We start from the raw sequence: 20,690 nt of genomic DNA, 5'->3' as shown, positions 1-20,690 counted from the left end.
TCAATTCCCCACAGACTCTTCCAGAAAGTAAAAGCGGATGGAACCCTTCCCAAATCATGGAACTAATAAACGCTATTACATGCACAAACCTTGAAAACAATATGCTAAGTAAAAGAATCCAGTGACAAAAGGCCACATATTATATGAATCTATTTATATGAAATGTCCAGAATAGGGAAATCTACAGACATAGAAGGTAGATTAGTGATTATTAGGAGATAGGGGACCGGAGGGTCATAGCTAAAGAGTATGAGGTTTCTTCTTAAGGTGACAAGAAAAGTTCTTTAATTGACTGTGGTGATGGCTGCACAACTCTGCGAATATACTAAAAATCATCGACTTCTCTATTATAAACAGTTGAATTACATCTCATTAAAGCTGTTCCCCAAAATAAGCATTCCACTTTTCAATATTAAAAATGCTGAGCTCTTACATAATAGTTCATTTGAAACAAGGGTTTCCACCTGTTCCTTCATTCAGGAAGACATACTGAACACCTGTTGCGCTGTGTGGCACCTGGGCAGGCAGAGGGGTACAGAGATGAATTCAGTCCAGCACCTGGGGCTTGTGGTCAGCAGAGAAGTGGGGAGCATCCAACCCTATTCCAGCCTGCTAAAATCCTTAGCCAGTCATGTGCACTCCACATTGTGACATAAGGGAGACAAAAATAATGCTGGCCAACAGTTACTGAGCACTTACTGGGCGCCAGGCACCGTGCTAAGCACTTTTCAAGCATTACTTCATTGAGTCCCCACGGCAATCCACGATGTTAGTGTCGACAGCCTCATTTTACAAATGGTGACCCTTGTGAAGTGTAAAGGGAGGTCCTCGGGCCTGCAGGCATCCTAGACAGAGTCAGGTTTGAGATGGGGCTAGAAAAGGACCTCTAGGGAGGACGTGAGGCTCCACAGGCTATGGATGCTCAGTTTGGAGCAGCACGGATGCTCAAGGAAGCAGAGAGCACTGAGGTCCCAAAAGCAGGGTTCAGCCCTCTCTGCAGCCGTCCTCTCCTGAGACTCTGCTTCTTCTGCTGTAAAATGGAGCTATTATTCCTACTTCGGCTAGAGTTGAGAGCCCTACACAAGATTAGTGAACATACTGCGTAACATATAGCACCATGCTAGGAAGCAAGAGGTACTGAGGAGAGGCACCCTCTATCCCGCACGTTGGCACGACTCTGGCCCCATCTGGGGAAGAGCAGCAAGTGCACAAAACTTACACACACACCTCTTCACTGTCCCTTTGCCTCGGATTCATCATCCGTTGCCTGTGGATACTGGTCACCCCTCACTCATCAACCTGCCAGCCCCACTCAAGCCCCTCTCCTGGAAGCTTTCCTGGGCTGCCCACCCAGTAGACATTCTCAGGGGGCTCTGAGAAGTTGCACTCATGCACCCGTAACAGGAGGTTATTAAAAGTACTCAGCACACTGGGCAGATGTGAGTGTTAAAGGAAATGCTTGGAGAGCACTTAACACAGTGTCCATCTCCTCCTTAAACAGGGTGGAGTCCTGTTCCACCCTGGAGGCAGGGTGACTGAGAGCTGACAGGCTCTGTGTGTGGGGTGGCGTGGGGGGTTCAGTCAGGGAAGGCATGGGGGGCTGCTCACTGGGTGGGCCCGGGCACATCCTTTAGCACCAACCAGATCCTCAGCCACCTGGTGGCCTCTTGTCCCATCCCTAGAACCCTGGGGGCTAGGGGTCTGACCCTCTGCCAGGGTGCCCTTATGCCAAGGATCCCTTGCTCACTGCACACATCTGCCCAGGGGGTGCGGATCTGGAGGGCAGCCAGCAGTGGGTCCAGGGTGGGTGGGCCTCTCTTGGCCAGGGGCGGGGGGAGGCTGAGATCACTGGCTGAATCACCAGGGATCATAGTTCTGGGATGGGTTTGAGGTTCTGCATTTCTAACAAGCTCTGGGGCGACTCTGATGTGGAGATGGCTGGCTGTACTTGAAGGAGCAGGGACCTAAAGCGTGGCATGGCCATTCCTGAGAAGAGTGGTGATTGGCATCTCGGCACCCTCACTGGTCTTGGAGGGACCCAGCCCTGCCTGGCCACACCCACAGCTGCCAACATCTGGAGGGCAAGACTACATGGATTTGCTGAGTTTCCAGGATTCCATTTCCATTACACGTATAAAATAAAAGTAGTACCATGCTATAAAAACAGTGGAAAGTATGAAAAAATAATAGGAAAAAAAATCGCTGATAATCTCACACTATATGGAACACAACTGTTAACCTCTCTCTCCAGGATTCCAAAACCACATCTGTCAGAGTCAGGGGTCATCCGGTGAGTGGGGTCTGCCCCCAGAGCCCCACCTTGTTGCAGCGAAACACTAAGGGAGAGATGGGGGCTGTTCCTCACCCCTTTCCCACCCTAAGGGAGCAATGCCCAGCCCCCCATGCCTGAGACTTTCATGTGTGCGTGCTCAGTTGCATCCGACTCTTTGTGACCCCACGGACCATAGCCCGTGGGATTTTGTCCATCTGTCCCATGGGATTCTCTGTCCATGGGATTTTCCCGGCAAGAATACTGGAGTGGGTTGCCATTTCCTCCTCCAGAGGATCTTCCTGACCCAGGGATCGAACCAGTGTCTCCTGCGTCTCCTGCAATGCAGACAGATTCTTTACCACTGAGCCACCTGGGAAGCCCCTGCCTGAGGCCTTCACCCAGACATATCCTGGGGGCACCCCTCCCCCTCACAGGCTGCAGGCTGTAGAGCAGGCAGAGGTGGGGTCTGGGGGAGGGGGCGCACATCTGGGTTCCTGGCCTGGAGCCCACATTCCTTCCCTGTGAGTGGGAGGTGATGGGCTCTCAGGAGAACCGTGAGGAAGCCGTGGGCCCCTCCTGCCCGATGGTAACAGGACCCACCTTGGCAGGAAGGCTGGGGTGGGGTGAGGGGAGACTCGGAGGCTCAGAATCTCACTCTGGGGTGCCCCTCCCAGACTGCTGACTGGCCAGTGCAGGCCCAAGCTGGGGCTCTGTCCCATCCACACCAGCTAGCCCGCCTCAGGAAAACCACAGGGGACAAAGAGGTGGCGGCCAGTGGCCGCGGGGCGAGGCGCTGCAGGAAGGGGCCGGCGAGCTGCTGCGCCTCCTCCGCGCACGGAGGCTGGTCTGCAGGCCCGCCCGGCCGCGAGCCGCCGCCAGGGCCGGGCTGCCTTACCTGGGGGCAGTCCTTGATATAGTGCCCTTTGTTGAAGCACAGGTGGCACAGGTAGTTGGGTGGGGGCCGCTTGCTGGGCTTGCGGGTCTCGGAGGCGAGGGTCAGGTCGGAGAAGTGCTCGGTGAGGGAGCTGAGGCCGTCGGCGATGTTGTTGAGGGAGCCGTAGGGTGAGGCACTCTTGTACACGCTGCTGCTCAGCGCCTGAGGGGGACAGAGGCTGTGAGGGCTGGAGGGCCGGGCAAAGGGGCAGCCGTGCTTCCACAGGCTCCTACACACACACACACACATTCATACCGATTCTTTGCTTTTTGTCTTCCCTGATCTTTTCTTTTTTCTTATTTTTTATTGAAGGATAATTGCTTTACAGAATTTTGTTGCTTTCTGTCAAACCTCAACACGAATCAGCCATAGGTATACATATATCCCCTCCCTTCTGAACCCCCCTCCCATCTCCCTCCCCATCCCACCCCTCCAGGTTGATACAGAGCCCGTTTGAGTTTCCTGAGCCATACAGCAAATTCCCGTTGGCTATCCATTTCACACAGGGTAATGTAAGTTTCCGTGTGACTCTTTCCATGCACCTCACCCTCTCCTCCCCTCTCTCCACGTCCATAAGTCTGTTCTCTATGTCTGTTTCTCCACTGCTGCCCTGCAAATAAATTCTTCAGCACCATTTTTCTAGATTCCGTATATATGCATTAGAATATGATATTTATTTTTCTCTTTCTGACTTACTTCACCCTGTATAATAGGTTCTAAGTTCATCCACCTCATTAGAACTGACTCAAATGTGTTTCTTTTTATGGCTGATAATATTCCATTGTGTATATGTACACAACTTTTTATTCATTCATCTGTCGATGGACATCTAGGTTGCTTCCATGTTCTATAGTTCAAATAGTGTTGCAATGAACAATGGGATACGTGTGTCTTTTTCAATGTTTGTTTCCTCGGGGTATATGCCTAGGAGTGGGATTGCTGGGTCATATGGTGGTTTCATTCCTAGTTTCATACTGACTCTTTAGTCACCTGTGGGCTCTGGCTTCCTGGAGCCCATGTTCAAATCCCAACTCGAGTTGTGCATCCACGGACAAGCCAGAGAACCACTCGGGACCCCAGTGACCCCATCCAGTAAACAGGAGTAATGACAGCTACCTCCAAGGGTTTCTAAGAGGCTAACATAGCCCTTTATTTCCTGCCTGGCACTGGCGAAGTACTCACTACATGATGATGGTGACGGTGGTGATCATTAGTTCTTTACACGCTGCCAGGAGGTAAGACAAGCAGCAGAAAGCCACCTGCCAGAGCCGCATCTCTGCCGTGTGCTGGTAGGGTGACCAGCTCGCAGCCTCGTTTCCACTGTACAGAAGAGGACACTGAAGTTCGGCACTTTGCCTGGCCTCCTGCAGGCCAACGCCTGTGCACAGTGGGTCCGGGGAGCCCTCATCCCAGCCTGGGCCAGCTCTCTGGAAGCCCGGGGAGGAAACGGCCCACCTCTCTCACCTCTCCCACCTCCAGTTGACAGGAACCAGATGTCTTGCCTGGCTTCAAAGCAGACGCGGCCCAGGCCCCCTCCTGGTGTATACAGCCTCTATTTATAGGAGTCACGGGCTCTGGGCGGCCAGGCACACTGGAATTCAGCAAAGGTGGGGCCTGCAGTGAGGCTGGCCATGAGACCCTTCTCCCGGGGCCAGGCCAAGGCTAGAAAGAGATAGCTTCCCAGGGACTGATGACAAAGCTGGGCACGGGGCTCAGGTTACTAGGCTGCAGTTCTTGGGCATACCAGTTCTTTTTCTGTGTCCCCTCAGTGTAGGAAGGGAGGGTAGTAAGCTGAGAGCTGGTCCCAGGGAATCAAGACACCCCTCCTCCAACCAAGACAGAGCCCACACCTCACACATGTATGCCTCTGGAGGTCCGGCACTCCTCCCTAGAGGACACAGCCCTCACTCTTCTTGGCTCCCTGGACACCCTGCTTTGTGACTCTGGCCCAGCCCTTTCCCTCTCTGGGCCTCTTTTCTCTCTCATGTAGGCTTGGACCAAAGCCTGGGATCTGGAAGGAAAGACAGAGGCACGACAATCAGGGCAGCTCAGGCCCAACACACAGTCAGTCCTCAGCGACTGTGCATTGAAACTTAAAGGCTCCTGATGCCATCGTGGGCTTCCCTGGTGGCTCAGCTGGGAAAGAATCCACCTGCCATGCGGGAGACCTGGGTTCGATCCCAGGATTGGGAAGATCCCCTGGAGAAGGGAAAGGCTACCCACTCCAGTATTCTGGCCTGGAGAATTCCATGGATTATATAATTCATGGGGTCAAAATCTCTGCTCTACCACTGCACAGGGCCACTGTGGAAGATCCCGCACAAACCTGCATCCAGTCTGAGGGCAACTTTCCAGCTCCCAGGTGGCCCCAGATGGTCCATCCTGAAAGGCAGAGGGTCCCCCATCCTTGGGGGAGCAGTATGCGAGCCAAGGCAGGAAAACCTTAAGGGATGTGGGGAGAGTCCCAGCGGAAGTGGGATTAGAAGATGTTAGTAACACGAACTGAGAACTTTAGTGTCCCTGGCGCTGGAAGCTTTATGTGTGTTAAGATAACTAACGCTCACCACAGCTCTATGAGTCACTGTCCCCATTTTACAGATTAGATCAGTGTGTCCAAACTTGTATTGAATGACCCGGGAAACTTTTAACCAATACAGTTTTTCTGGGTCCTACTTGAGACCTATCAAAGCTGCCACCAGGGACTGAGGACCCAGAATCTGCTTTGCTTCATTGTGGTAGAAAATACATTACGTAAAAACCTATCTTTTTAATGATGTTTAAGTGTGCAGCTCAATGGCACTAAGCACATTCACATTATTTATAGTGCAAACATCACCACCATCCATCTCCAGGAATCTTTCATCATTCCAAATTGAAACTCTGTCCCCATTAAACACTAACTCGCCACACCCCCTTCACCCCTAAGCCCAAGTCAGCATTTTCAATCTCCCTTGGAAGGTACAACCTTCCTGCCCTCCCTGGCCTTGGGAGCACCTGGACTTTCCAACCATCAAGGTTTCTCCTTAGCTTGTCCCTAGGCCTCTCCCCATCCAAACTGGTCTGGGGGAGGGCAGTGTCACCCCAGCCTCCCAGAGAAAAGTTCATCCAAACAAGAAACTTGAAGTTCCAAATGGTGTGACTCATTCTCATGACTGGGAAATGCAATTTCACAAATAACAACCCTCTTATTTTTTTTTTCTTTCTTTCCTTTTTTCTTTTTTTTTCTGGATAAGATTTAAGCAAGTCCACAGGAATCAGGGCTGTTTTGGCAGCAAATTGTCAAGAGGAAGGGGAAGTTTGGTGGGTGCCAGAAACTGCACTAATTATACGCTGAAAAACCTCTCCCCCATCTTGTGGCCACACACCCCTGCCCCTGGGCAGCCCCGCGGGTATCCCTGGGCAGGCAGGGGCCTCCGAGCATCCAGGCTGTCCTCCCCCTGGCAGCTTGACACCCCTCCCACCGCCTCAGGAAGGTCATGGCTTTGTTCCTCAGGAGGGTCACACAGGCAGCTGTGGGTCAGAGGAGCGGGGCCAGGGCTCCCCTCCCTGCCGCCTCTCCCCATCCAGTGTACACTGGCCTGGCCCTCACAGCTGCTCCAACTGCCTTCCCCAGCCCCAATTCAAGACGACACCAGGAAAAGATGAAAGGAAGGAGCAGTCAGCCGACCCAAACTCACTCTGAAGTTATGATAGAGAAAGTGAGGCCAGGGGCACAGACCAGGGCACGCAGCCAGGCCTAAGGGCCAGGAGTTCTGCTTGCCGGCTGGCTGGATGGGCGGGTGGGGCGGCAAGCTGTTTCCTCTCTGAAGCCCTGAGGAGCTCGGCCCATGGAGGTAAAAGGCGAGCCGGTCTCTCAGCCGTTTCCACGGCCTGTGGGGACTGACCGGAGCAGAGGCCAGGACACACAGAACTCCCTCCCCTCTGCCCATGGAGCCTGGCCCCAAGCTTTTGGATTCCCCACATGTAACAGGGAGCAGGGAAGGAGGGCAAACTTTATGATCTCTGCAGGCCTGCTTTTTTAAGGTCCAGACACTCAGGTACTGAAAGATGCCCCCAGAGCATGGTACACAAGAGGGCCCTTCATTCACAAGGGTACCACCTCTCCCAAGTCCTGCCGCTCGTGCCTGGAGGGCAAGGCTGGGCAGGGCTTCCCTTCATCAGTCACCCCCTAATTCTACAACAGCGAGGCTACTCCCCTCGGCGTCTTACTGGCCACTGCTTTTCTCCCTCCAGGCCTGCACTTGCTGTCCACCCCTGGGATGCCCACCCTGGATCCAAACCCTCCAGGATCTGGTTTTTGACCTGGTTCTGACTCCAGTGATACGGCCATGAAGCCACCCCTTCTTCTTACTCAGGCCTGGGCTCCAAGAGAAGGTGTGAAAAGCATAGGTTCAGGTGCTCCTGAGGTCCCTCTTGCTACAGAGGCCCCAGCCCCCTCCAGAGGTCTTCCAGACCTCCTGGCCATAGCCCTGTGCTGCGGGCTGGGATGGGGACTCCCCTGCCCTGGCCTGAAGGAGCTCTGAAGTCTGTCTTTCATCTCTTTATACAGAGATACCTCTTCGTCTCTCCACAGGGCTGAACATCCCCGAAGGCAAAGATCCTAACATCCTCCACTGCCCCAGAGACCAGACTCCAGTGCTCTTTAAGCCCATGATAGTCCTGCATGTAGACAGTCACAGGCAAGAAGGGGGCTCCACTTGACAGATGGGGGTGCAGATGCCCTAATGCCTGGAAGGATTTAGCTCAGGGTCTCTGAGTTCCCATGGACTAACTCGGAGGGTGCTCTCACCCCAGAGTCTGCTGCGCTGGCTTGGGGGTGAGGATAGCCCCCCAGAGTATGGCTCTGGGTCATCCAGGCCCAAATGAACAGCCTTGGGGAGGAGACCACCTCCTTCCTCCCCGGGTCAGTGACCCCAGCAGCGAGCAGGAAGCGTGGGATCCTTATGCCACATGCAGGGAACAAAGCAGCAGATTCCTGTCCAGGGCTGGAACTTCTCCAAGGTTCTGGCTCGGCTGTTGGGGAAAGTTAGATGGGAAGAACTATAGTTTATTCCGAGCCCACTTGTGTCACAAACTCAACTGGATCCTTTCCCTTTCTTGAGACTCATACATGCCAAGAACACTGTTCAGATGGTCCTTGTTGGGCCGGTTTTATAGAACTGGAAACTGAGGCTCAGAGAGGCTGAGTAACTTGCCCGAGGGAACACAACCAGCACGTGTCTGAGAGGAGATTCACAGCCCGATCTGCTAGCCTGTTACATTTCAGCTCCCGAATGGCCTCCAAGGCTTGTCTTTCCCTACAGGAAGGGGAGCCACCTGGCAAGGACCATCTTCCTTGGCACAGAGGCCCTGTGACTCCACACTGCCAAGCCCCTCAGGCCTGGTAAGACAGGGTACCACCTTCTCTGGGTTGTGTGAGGGGCTTGGGCCCCGGGGTTTGTGGTTCTGCTGAGGGTACACGAGGAGAGATTTCCAAGGCCAAGTCAACCTGACCAACTGCACTTCCTTTTGGCCACCATCCCCAGGACAGAAAGAGGGAACAGTGGGAGAGGCAGGAGGGAGTCCAGGCAGGTGGGCAGGAGCTTCTGAGGGCAGCCAAGAAGAAGAAGAAATGGGTGCAAGAAGAGAAGAGGGAACAGTTGGCAGAGGTGGGCGCAGCACCATGGGTAAGGTCTGTGCAGAGCAAATGCAGAGTCTGCTGCCCCCGGGGCCTGAGAAGGCCTGAGAGGAGGCATCCTCTGGTCCTAGTTCCCAGCTCTGTGGGGGTTTTTCCATTCTTCCATCAGCTGAACAACCCCTTCCTTATCCCCAAAAGCCATCCGTGTCCACGCTGCTATACACACACACACATGCACGCCCACACTCCTCTCTTTGGAACAAGAAACCATTCATCTCACAAATGACTCCACCCCTTCTCCAAGGAGATCTGCACTTCTTCACCCCTAGGGTCTATCTGGGGCTCCAGCCCCTGGGGTCAGACGCATACACATGCTCACAAACACACATACATTCTATACAAAAAGCAGGGGTGGATGTGGGCTGGGCTCAGGGATAGGAGACAGCCATGGCCAAGGATGGAGCGGGCTAACGGGAAAGTGAAGTCAGACCAAGGGTTTCCCCAGCTGTGGTTAGACCCCAGTTCTGCTCCTATTTCCAAGGTCTGAAGATGACCTGTGGGCCAAGGGCACTGTTGCCTCCTGGAAGTCCATTCAGCGGGGGTGTGCAAAACACAGCCAGAACTTGATGGGAGATTCAGATTTCAATAAGCAGGCTGTGTTCTTGGTAAGGGGAGTTGGGAAAGAGAAATGGGAAAAGAAAGGACCAAGGGATGGAGGAGCACAGTGGCAGCAAGATGGAGTGGAACAGACCCAGGGGAGGCTCCCCCTCCCCAGTTAGTTTCTCCTGCTCCCCTGCAGGTCACCACTCACCTGGCAGGGGTTCACATATCATAGCCACGAGCCTACTGCCCAGCTCCCCAGCTCGAGCATAGGCACTGGGGAGTGGGCTGCCTCTTGCTTCTAGACCAAATGCATTGAATGAAAGCAGAAAGCACAGATCTGAGAATCCGAGGACTAGACGGTCTCTAATAGTAAGACAGTCTGGGGCACCATCAAGGCTTGCAACCTCCACAGCAAGGGGCCTGGATTTGAGGCCCACTGTCCACACGATCCCCCTGAAATCATGTGCAAATGCAAGTTCTGTGTGTGCATGGACAAGCGTGCTGTGTGCATTGCACTGAGGAGAGGAACTTGAGCTGCTTTCAGATTCTCAAAGAGGCCCACAGCCAAAGAAGGTCAAGAACCCTTCACACACCTAAACTTCTGCTGGGACACCTCTACGCATAGGGTTTCATGACCCCCACATCAGCTCTTTAAAATTTATCAAGCAATTCATAAACACTTCTTCCGTGAGATAAAACAAAAGGCTAAGAGGCTGAGGAAAGTGTTCCCTAGTCAGAAGTCTGGGGAAGGAAGAGGAGGAGAGAGTCCAAGTTATCCATCCACCCATCCACCTAGTGAATGTCAACTGAGCACCTAGTCTGTCCCAGACACTGACCAAGCATGGGATGCTGGGATTACCAAGTGACAGGATGACAGGGTTCCTATTCTCAGAGTACTGACACATATGGTAATATTTCACAGCAATACCGACTGTTCAGACATGCTTCACCAGAAGCATGTACCATTTCTCTGTCACAGGACATGGAAGGAGGGAGGTGTGTTCCCCATGGCAGCCAGGTAAAGCCTTCAGAGAAGAGACATCCACTGGGGCCATAAAGAAGTAAGTTGGAATCTATCAGTTATACAAGGACAGTCCGCAGCATTAGACGCAGTGGAAACAACAGCAAGTGCAAAAGCTTAGAGTGAAAGGTTGGTGCTTAGTGTTTTCAGAAACCTCAACTGAATCTATATGGCCAGAGGAGGGCAGAATAAAAATTATACATACATCCCAGCCACCACCACCCACACACATACACACAAGGGACCAAGCACCCTGAGACACACCCTGGAGCCCTGATCTTCGACTGATTCCCTGACTTTATCTTCCTCCTCTTGAAGAGCCTTAGTTTCCCCATCTGCATAATGGGGATGCTGCACCCAGTGTGTGCTATGAGACAGGAGTGCTAGGAAGTCCTCGGTGTCCGTCTCCTCTGCCTCCCCCAAGCCAGGCCACCCTTGGACTCATGCCCCACAGAGTCCCAGGCTAGAGCAAGGACATGACAGAAAACACAGGACCCATGAGCAATGCCTGCCACTCCTCAGAAGGTTTGGGATCGGGGACAGATCAAGTGAGGCACTGAAGCCTGACAGAGCACCCTGGCTAATGCATGCCCCACACTGGCACCCAGGGCACGATCCAGGTGAGTGCCACCCGCACCAGCAGGGCGAGCCAATGGGACAGCTGTAGTCGGGATGGAGGAGACTTCTAGGTTGAGCTCTGCCACTGACTTGCTGAGTTACTAGCCAGGCCTCTATTTTTCTCTTCTGGGGCCATGAAGAAAAGATGCCTAGAAGAAAGCACCACCAAAGTAAGGGACGCTTCTCCACAGGGTCTTTATCCTGGTGCTGACAGCGCCTGACTGTCTATCACTGCTAATTCCCTATTACTAAGGCTGCCTGCTTTCCTCCCTTCCACCTGACTCAGAGGGCCCATGAGGTGTGGCCTCCCTCCGAGTCTGGGCCCACCCCATCAACTGAATTTGATGGAGGGAGGGTCAGGCCACCTCAGCCAACAGGCCCTTGAACGACGGTCTCCCTTGCCTGAGTCAGAGCTCAGCTTTCCAGGGCTGGCCAGAGGGAGCCGGGCATCTTCCCAAGCTCCCAGCTGGGCTGGAACGGCTGTTCCTCCCAGGTCCTGGGGCTGCCCCCCACCACTTCACACAGACCACAATGGCTGCTGGGAACAAACCTCAGCTCCTGAAGCCCATTCAACCCCAGTGAGGCAAACTCCCACCTTCAGCAGACAGGTGGCTTTGTTCTACCCATCCATGCCAGTCAGGCAGCCCCTCGGCTCAGCAGCACCAACGGAGACCAAAAGTGATATATCCAAACCTTCAGAAGACTGCCAATCCCTAGGACCTTTTAAACCAGGACCCTGCGGTTACCCCCTCAAAAGGCGTGTGTGGGAGCCTCAAGCCCTATCTGGTAAGCCTCATGAGACCCTTACTGCTGTTCTCAAATCTCCAGTGAGTCCAGAGAAGCAAAGAGGAGGGTGACCTCGGTGCTATGGAGATAGCACTAGGACCCAGGAGGGCATCTGGGTTAACAGCTGCAGGAAGAGCCTCCTACAGGTTGAAAATATATCCAACAAGGAAGAGGTCTGCTTTCATGGAGCATGCCCTGAACTTGAGGTATTCAGAAGAATATCGGGTTGAAGAAAGGTTAGCAGGTTCTGTCCTGCAGGACTTCTCAGAGCCTTTACTGTCTTAGTGGGCAATGTGTGTCTCCAAGGGAAGGATACTAGGCTGTGTTCCCCAAATGTATTTGACTCCAAAGCCCTCCCCCACAACCTCCACAAAGCATCAGTTGACAGCAGAGCCGCATCTTCAAGCCACATCTGGCCCTGGAGGAAGAGGAAAAGAAAACAGCTGCCCTAAACATCTGACCTGGAATGGGACAGCTCCATCTCCCTAAGGGGGTGCAGCAGCTTCCCAGGAGGGGCTCTTGGCATCACTCGGAGGTGCTTGAGCACTAATTCTCAACATGAGGGTAACTCTACTTTTCTGGAGGTGGAGTCCCACAGCCTCCACACTGCTGTGAATTTAAATTCCCAAACAAAACCTAGTGCTACGAAGATAGCACTAGCAAGATAGCAGGAAGACCCCCACTCTCATGCCACCAACCCCAACTACCTCTAAGACCTGCCTTCCTTGGGTACCGGAGAAAGAGAGGAAGGGCATAGCCAAGGGCCTCACAAATTTCCCTCCAAAGACATACATTAATAGTTGTTGCCACAGATCAGGGGTTGAAACAGGGGCTTGTTCACAGGGTCTAGTTTCTATGCCCAGAGGCCTTTTTAAAAACTGCACCAAGTACCCGTGTGTGCTTTGGCCTGGCAGGCTTAACACACGCTAAGAAGCCAAGAAAACCCCCACAAGCGACCAGTCACCCCCTGGTGCCAGTTTCTGCACTTGCCCATGAACTCCACCATCTCCCTCTCTGCTCGCAGGGCCAGCGTTCCACTCAGAACCCTTGGCTTATCTTCAGCTTCCAGAGCGGAGGTTCTAGGGGCACAATGGGCTTCTGTGCCCCCATGTCCTCAGCCCCCACCCCCACCCAAACCCCAGCTGCATTCATGGTGTTCTGCTATTGTGGTGGGAGCAGCCTGGGGGTGGTGCAGGAGGGGGTGGGCTCCTGGCACGGGGACCGGCGCAGACAGGCCGTGGTCAGTGGTCAGCATGCAAGTCACATCCGCAGGCGCTGCCACCCGGTCTGCCAGGCTCTGCATGGAATGGCGACGCTCCTGGGGCCCTGGGGCCCTTCGCAGAGTCCCTGCAAGCCCACACACAACTTGCTTCCTGTCGGACAAGCCCCTCGGTGGCATTCAGGTGGGGGGTATTTTTTCTTGCCTTCTCAACCAGTTGCTATTTTGGAGCCATATTAGGTCACCAGCTAAGCCCTGGATGCAGGAAAGGCCTGTCCCTAGAAGCACAGCTGGGGCTTCAAGAGGGTTTAGGAGGCGAAACTGGTAGGGGGGAGGTGGTGAGAGCGGGTGAGTCTGAAGCCAAGAGACTCTTCCGGAAGTCAGCAGGCACAGCCTTCCAGCCCCTGCATGGAAGCCACTGGCCCATGAGCATAGGAGAAGCCCCTCCTTACTCTCCCAACTCAGCCTGTCTGTAGGCGCATTCTCTCCTGCACAGCTCTCAAATCCCACACATATCACCCTGGAGGACAGCAGAGACTACAAGTTACAGATAGGTAAACTGAGGCCCAGATAGAGATGAGCGTTCTTCCAAAGTCAGATCATGAGAGAGTTTTTTCCACTATTGCTCTAGATAACTTTTACCAGCTCCTTCTACACTGGCCCTAGCAAAGGAATGTACCCCTTCAGTGGGGACACCGAGGTAAGCAGCTAGCACAGGTTGCTTAGGGACCCCCACTTGATCTGTGAACCATGGTCTCCCTTCTGGCTTTGGGCTCCTACAGGATCCCCATGAAATCACCCACCATTCACACAATATCATCTTATCTGTCTTCTAATCTGGGGCCCCCATGGGACTCTGGTGGAATCCCCAGGGGGCCACACGGAGCTCAGAAATGTTTGGTAAGAGAGCAAACAACTGACAAGACCCAGGCACTGTCCTCCAAAGCCCCTGGTCACAGAAGCCAGTTCCCCGAAGAGAAGGCAAAGTCCCTTGTAAGAAAGATTTCCAGCCAAGAACAATTCCTCACGTGGTGAGAGTGCTTTACAGTTTACAGAGTTCTGGAATATGAATGCTGTCGCCTGGCACCAAAGGGTGCTTTCTAGATTCATCTCCCCCAGCTATGCCTGACAGTCCAATACAGGTCAACCATCCCTTCTTTCTGCTGGCCTGCCGTTGGCCCATCTCTAGGCCTCAGGCCAGCAATTCACAGGGCCACGTCTTCCCTAGTCAATAATGGCAGAGGCAAACACATTATGGGGTCACAAAGGGCGACCCTCTGTCTTTCCCACCTCATCACCAGCACTCTGGTGTATACACAGGTCTTCTCCCGCAAACTGGTAAGGGACTCTGACTCTCCTGAAGGTAACCGGTGTGCCCCGGTCTAGAAGGCAAGTGCCCCTCCTGTGGGTCCTCTTACCGGGCCCCTCCCTCTGCACTTTTGCAGAGAGAGCTGCCAGAAGCAGAGCGAGGGAAGGCCACAGAGGGTGTCTGCGGTTCTCACATGAGGCAGGAGTAAGTGGGAGTGGGGCCCAGGAGGAATTCAGCTGAAGGGAGAGAGGATGGTATCCAGGAAGGCTCTGAAGAGCTCTCCAAGGGGCTGGGAGGTCCTGGCAATCTGGGTATTTATCTAGCTGGGGAAAGATGCAGTCTGGGTATTTATCTAGCTGCCCGTCTGACTTTGTAACTGAATCCCTCCAACAGGCAGACTTTGCAACGGCAGCCGGCCCAGGATTCTGGAGAAGGCACTGGGCAGCTGGAACCTCTCCCCCTATCGAGCCCCCTCCCAGGAGCTCAAGAGATTTCCCTTTCATTTCCTTCCAGGCTGGAAGGGCGGGGGACAGCACAGTCTGTGGGGTCAAGCCCTCAAAAACCACTTCCTATGTGGCTGGGGGAGGGCGAGCAGCTGAAGAGTGTATCTGGGGGTCCCCGCGTGAGAACAGCAGAAAAATTCTGCGGGTGAGTTGCTCTCCAGAGTGCCCTTCAGGTAGGGAACCACCGAGGTCGGAGGAGAAAAGATTTCAGGGCCCTCCGAAGGAACTCGGAGCAAATCCACACTCTCCGTCCCAGCGAGCGGTGGCCAAGAGGGGGATGGGGTTGGGCGTGGGAAGGACACTTGGATGGGTCTCCCCGCACAAGCCGCGCCCCGGCTGTCTGGAGACAATCCGGAACCCACCCACCCGGTCGGGCTCCCCAGCCCCTTTGGAGCAGGGCGCCCCAGGCTGGGAGAGAGGGAAGGAGGGCTCCACCCGCCCCAGAGCTACTCCGGGCAGGGCTCAGCGGGGAGGTGACGCGCTCCCGGCGCCCCGGGGACTTCGGGAGGCGAGTTTGGCAGAGCTGAGCGAAGTCAAGCCAAGCAGGGCCGGGCAATACGGAGCCGGGCCGGGGCCAAGCCAGGAAGAGCTGGGCAGATAGGAAAAGGCCTTGCGCGGTCGCCGGAGGGCGGGGGCGCGCGGGGGCACCCACCTCTCCGCGCTGCAGCTGGAAGAAGCTGTTGAGATAGCTGGAGTGCAGGGGCGAGCCCAGCTGTTCTGGGCGGCCCTTGCCGAAGGCCAGCTCTGGGGGTGCGGCGCCGGCGGGCGGCTCTGGCCGGAAGGCATCGAAGGCGCTCGCCTGGTGCGTGTCCTGCAGCGACAGGTAGACCCAGTTGAGCAGCTGGGTCGGCTGGTACACCGAGGCGGCGCTCGTGTCGATGGCCGACAGCAGGCTCATTTTGCGGCGGCGGTGCCGGCTCCCCGCCCCCCACCCCGGCCGCCCGCTCGCGCCCCCCCCTCCAGCGGAGGGGCGGGCACCGGGGAGCCTGCGCCCACTGCCGCCGCCTGAGCCGGACGGCGATCGCCTGCACCCCGCGCTCAGCCCGCAGCCGCCGCCGCCGCCTCCCCCCAACTGCAGCAGCAACGCGCGCGGGCGGAGGAAGGAGGCAGCGAAAGTTGGGCAGGAAACTTTTGGGCCCGCCCCCTCCGAGCCGCCCGCCCCGCCCCGCCCCGCGATCCGCTATCTGCCTCTGTGCTGACCCCTTCAGCGGCCGCTCCTGGGGTGGGGTTCTATGAGGCTCCGCCCCTTGTGGCACCATCCTCGCCTTCCATTGGCTGTATCATTGAATATAGAGTAGCAGGGGCGGGGTGAGAGGAAAGGGAGCTCATCTACATAGCTAGCACGGGGAGGGTCCGCCCATGGGCGGCCCCCTTGCAGTCCCCGCCCTCTGTGCGCGGCCGGCCCAGCTCCCCAGCTCCGCAGGAGCTCTCTGCTCCCCGGGCCTGATCTGTCCAGGTTCTCTCTGCTTTCGGCTCACTGCTGTCTCTCTTTCCAACTCCTTTACAATGATTTCATTTTCACTTGTTTTTTCCCCCTATTTTCTTAGCTTCCACATACTCTTCTTTCTCTCAGACTAACATCTCCTGTGTCCATCGTCTGTCTGTCGTCTTTCTCGGCGGATCTGTTTCAGTCTCGTCTTTTCTACTTTCGTCTAGTCTGATGTGTCTCTGCCTCTCTCCCCTTACCCTCTCAGACCCAGACACACGCGCGCGCGCACAGACACACACATACTCACACACACATCTCCCTCCCTCCTCTCGCTATCACCAAAGGACCCTCCCCCTCCCACTTAATTCCTTCCATCTGCAGAATCGTTTTTCGGGTCTGCTTAGCCAAGGGGGGCCTGGGTTCCTGCCCCAGGAAGGACTCCCCGCCCCCTTCCCTCGCCTTCCTCCTCCCCCTCAACCCTGTCTCTTCTCCTATTTCTGCTCTGTGGCCGCCTCACTTCTTGCACTTTTCCTCCGCCCAAACCCCCGGTCCCAGCCCACCCCAATGCCTCTGTGGGTCGCCAGGACTCTAGATGAGTTTGGGGAACTGAGGAAGACATCTGTCACTCTGCTCCCCAGGGCAGCCCAGCTAGTTCAAGTATGCCGCGGGGTGGCGGCCGGGCGCGGTGGTCGGGGGGTGGGTCCACAACCATCCCTCGCCTCGCCCCGCCCGACACACTCCGAAGCCCCGAGGCCTTCACCCTCTCAGATTTAGGTGATCTTCGGGCGCCTGCGCTGCGCCAGAGCCAGGAACCTAGCGACAAGGCGCCTACAGGGGGACGCTAGTCACCTCTCCAACCCCCAGTGGTTCTGGAGCCATTCAGCCTGGCGTTCAAGTGTCAGCTTGGCCACCTTCCAGATGAGTGGCCTTGGCGTTGCGCCTAACCTGTGCTGATGAACCTTTCTCTTCTGTAAGATGGGGAGGGTCACTGTCCTACCTCTAGGGATATTTGCGAACTTACCAGTTTGAGCTTGAAAATCAGAAGATATTCCATGAAGGTCAGCTCTCTGCTACCCCTTCCAACAGGTTTTCTCCCACCACCTGCATGGGCACACATCTGTGGATGCTTGGAAGTGAAAGGACTTCAGTGGTGATCAAATGCCACTCTTTCCAACCATGTCACCAACCAAGAACCCCTTGGATTTTTTTTTTTTTTTTGTCTCATTTGATTATGTTTTCAAAGATTTTGTCTATCAGTTTGGGGTTATTAATACAAATGATAGCACACATACCAATCAATATTTTTCATCATCAGAGACACATATATATAGTACCCTTTATATTTTAAACCTATTCCTTGAAAGAGAAAGTACACATTTGTTGGGAATAAATGTTATAACCACTTACTTTTGGAAACATTTGGGGTCATCTCTGGAACTGTGGTGTTGGAGAAGACTCTTGAGAGTCCCTTGGACTGCAAGGAGATCCAACCAGTCCATTCTGAAGGAGATCAGCCCTGGGATTTCTTTGGAAGGAATGATACTAAAGCTGAAACTCCAGTACTTTGGCCACCTCATGTGAAGACCCGACTCATTGGAAAAGACTCTGATGCCAGGAGGGATTGGGGGCAGGAGGAGAAGGGGACAACAGAGGATGAGATGGCTGGATGACATCACTGACTCGATGGACGTGAGTCTGAGTGAACTCCGAGAGTTGGTGATGGACAGGGAGGCCTGGCGTGCTGATATTCATGGGGTCGCAAAGAGTTAGACACAACTGAGCGACTGAACTGAACTGAACTGAACTGGAACTCTGATACTATCTTTAAGGTTCCAAGGGGAGGGGCTGGATAGGATTTGTAGCCACCGATCTAAACTCTCCCTAAGTTTTACAAAGAGAATTGCTAGTCAGAGAGGGGACATCTTCCAATTGTACATCTTCCAGTTCCAAAAGCAGGCAGTTGGGGAGCCTAAAGGAGACCCCAGGGTTCCCAGCACTAGCCCAGAATTCTGTCTCCACCCACCACTCTTCTTCTGGTCAAGGATAGTCCTGTTATCTTGAAGTGCATATTTTTTCCCTAGTATGGGTTGCAAATTCAAATTGCCTTAGAGACCAGGCAGGTACCAGGCAATAAACAGGTAATGATGGGGCATGTGGAGAACCAAAGTACTAGCCACACAAAACCCTACTGCTGTGGTTCTCAGCCTCAGAGAGACTTTGAGTCTCAGGCACCTGGTCTGGGATCCCCTGTCCCTGAGAATGATGTGATGCTGCAAGGGTACTGGTCCTACCTGGTGACCACACTGAGGGCCTCTGCCCTCTTCACCACCACCCCTACTCCATAGTTCCTACCCAGGGCCTGTACGTAGATAGGAGATGATCCAAAAATGTTTGCTAGGTCAATGGTTGGATGGAGGGATTATGGGAGCCAGATTATGCTCCCCTTTGAAGCCTGAATGGCTTCTTTGCTTTGTACTTTTCTCCCTCCCCTTGCCCACAACACACCTGCTCAACACGTGGGCTCTGTACCCAGTCAGTGATCAATAAATTTGAGCAACTGACAGGCAGTTTGCCTGGATAGCAGCTGACGGGGCCCCTCATATCCCCGAGACAACCCATCCCATGGGATGGAGGGTGATGGGTAAGAGTGACAACATAGGTATCAGAGGCCTGGGTCCCAGGATAAGAAGACTGGTCCAAGCCCAAACTTGGTGCTTCCCCACCCCCCATCATGTACACATTAGGAAGCCTTGCATTCAGAATGTCAGAGGGGACTTCACTGGTGGTGCAGTGGATAAGAATCTGTCTGCCAGTGCAGGGGACATGGGTTCGACCCCTGGTCTGGGAAGATCCCACATGCTGAGGAGCAACTAAGCCCATGAGCCGCGACTACTGAAGTCCACGAACCTCAGGGCCTGTGCTCTGCAGAAAGAGGCCACCACAGTGAGAAGCCTGAGCACCACAGAGAAGAATAGCCCTGCTTGCAGTGACTAGAGAAAGCCCACGCAAAGCAGCAAAGACCCAGCACAGCCAAACTAAAATAAATAACTTAAAAAAAAAAAGTCAGAGGTCCTATCTCAAGCCTTCAGGTTACAGAGAAGGAAGCACCCTGACCCAGAGAAGGAAAGGGACTGGCCCAGGGTCACCCAGGAAGCCTGAGGGCTGAGCCACCTGCTCCTAATCCAGTCCACATCTAACTCTCTCTTCTTTGGCCCTGGTCCGGCAGTCTCCTGCATGCCCGCTCTAGCCCCTACAACTGTCCTCAGGACCACAGGGAACTCTCAGATAAGGGTTGGATCCATGTCCCATTCCCTCTCTGGCGACTCCATCCACCCTGTGGTCTCCAGGATGAGACAACAGAGAGAAGACAGGATTTGGAGGAAAGAAACCTGGCTGAGTGGCTTTGGGCAAGTCTCTGTCCACTCTGTAAACCTCAATTTTCTCAGTTAGTGCTTGACAGGGTCAAACGAAGAGGCAAACAGGAAGGTGCTTTGCTAGCTGGAAATAAGCAATCATGTGGGAAGGAAGTGTGGTATTAATAATTTCAATAAGACTGATATTCAACTTTCCTGGCATGGTGTTTGGAGGAGGAGGACCCATGTAGGGAAGTGTCTGCCCCTAAAGTTGCCCAGGCAACAGATTTGATAGTCCTTGGTGGCATTTCAAACCAAGAGCTTTGGGCTCTGAGCAGGAGAAACTTTGGACAGAAGAGCAAGCAAGGATCTGGGGCGGGCGTCTTGGGCAGGGGAAGGGGAAGAGAGACAGGAATCAGCCTTTAATTTGGGCTTGAAAGGCTGGCAGAGATGAACAGAGCAAGAAGAAGGGACTTCACAGTCCTGTGCAAATTGAGGCTGCTTATGTCAGTAGAAAACATCTCGTGGTGATTTGTAATGCAAAGAAACCCCTAACCCTCTTGAACCCACCTGCACTCCATGTGTCAGGAATTAAACAGCTGATACACGCTGGGAAGGCTGACGTTTGCCTTTCTTCTGGGCTGGGGCTGCGCACTGGGCTCCTTTGGGCTGTGTGTTGACACAGAAGGTGTCAGTTTACAGCAGTGATAGCAAAATGGCAAATACTCTCCCTGCACACTCCAGTGCCCCATCCCCCACTGAGGGCAGAAGCCACTGAGTGCAGCACTCCGTCCCAGACAGGGCTCCAGGCTCCATCTCCGCACAGCACTCCGGATTTGCCGCCAAGAGTGGAGCTGGTCCACAAGATGAAAACTATTTGCCATCCCTGACGCAAATCCACAATCCCAAAGAACCCTCTGACATATATGGGGACTTTGTGCAGAATTAGAAAGAGGCTGCCCTCCATTCCAGTGGGCTCAAATCTTCTTTACAAGTCACTTTTGTACAGACACACAAAAGGTAATC

General features: G+C 54.2%; 1 protein-coding gene across 2 annotated transcripts in view; it reads right to left on the bottom strand.

Moving 5' to 3' along the window:
- The window catches only part of ZCCHC24 (zinc finger CCHC-type containing 24), a 65,892-nt gene extending 50,084 nt beyond the window's left edge, over positions 1–15,808 (bottom strand). For both annotated transcript variants that reach the window (XM_052639531.1, XM_052639532.1), the window contains exons 1-2: positions 15,535–15,808; positions 3,168–3,368 (exon numbers count right to left, since the gene is read on the bottom strand). In XM_052639531.1, coding sequence (XP_052495491.1) covers positions 3,168–3,368; positions 15,535–15,780 — 447 coding nt within the window. In that variant the 5' untranslated portion in view covers positions 15,781–15,808. The remainder of the gene's footprint in view (positions 1–3,167; positions 3,369–15,534) is intronic.
- Positions 15,809–20,690: the final 4,882 nt, after the last annotated feature.

The sequence above is a fragment of the Budorcas taxicolor genome, chromosome 5 (genome assembly GCF_023091745.1).
Source record: "Budorcas taxicolor isolate Tak-1 chromosome 5, Takin1.1, whole genome shotgun sequence".
Lineage (NCBI taxonomy): Eukaryota > Metazoa > Chordata > Mammalia > Artiodactyla > Bovidae > Budorcas > Budorcas taxicolor.
This window is presented reverse-complemented; position numbering and strand designations above follow the sequence as displayed.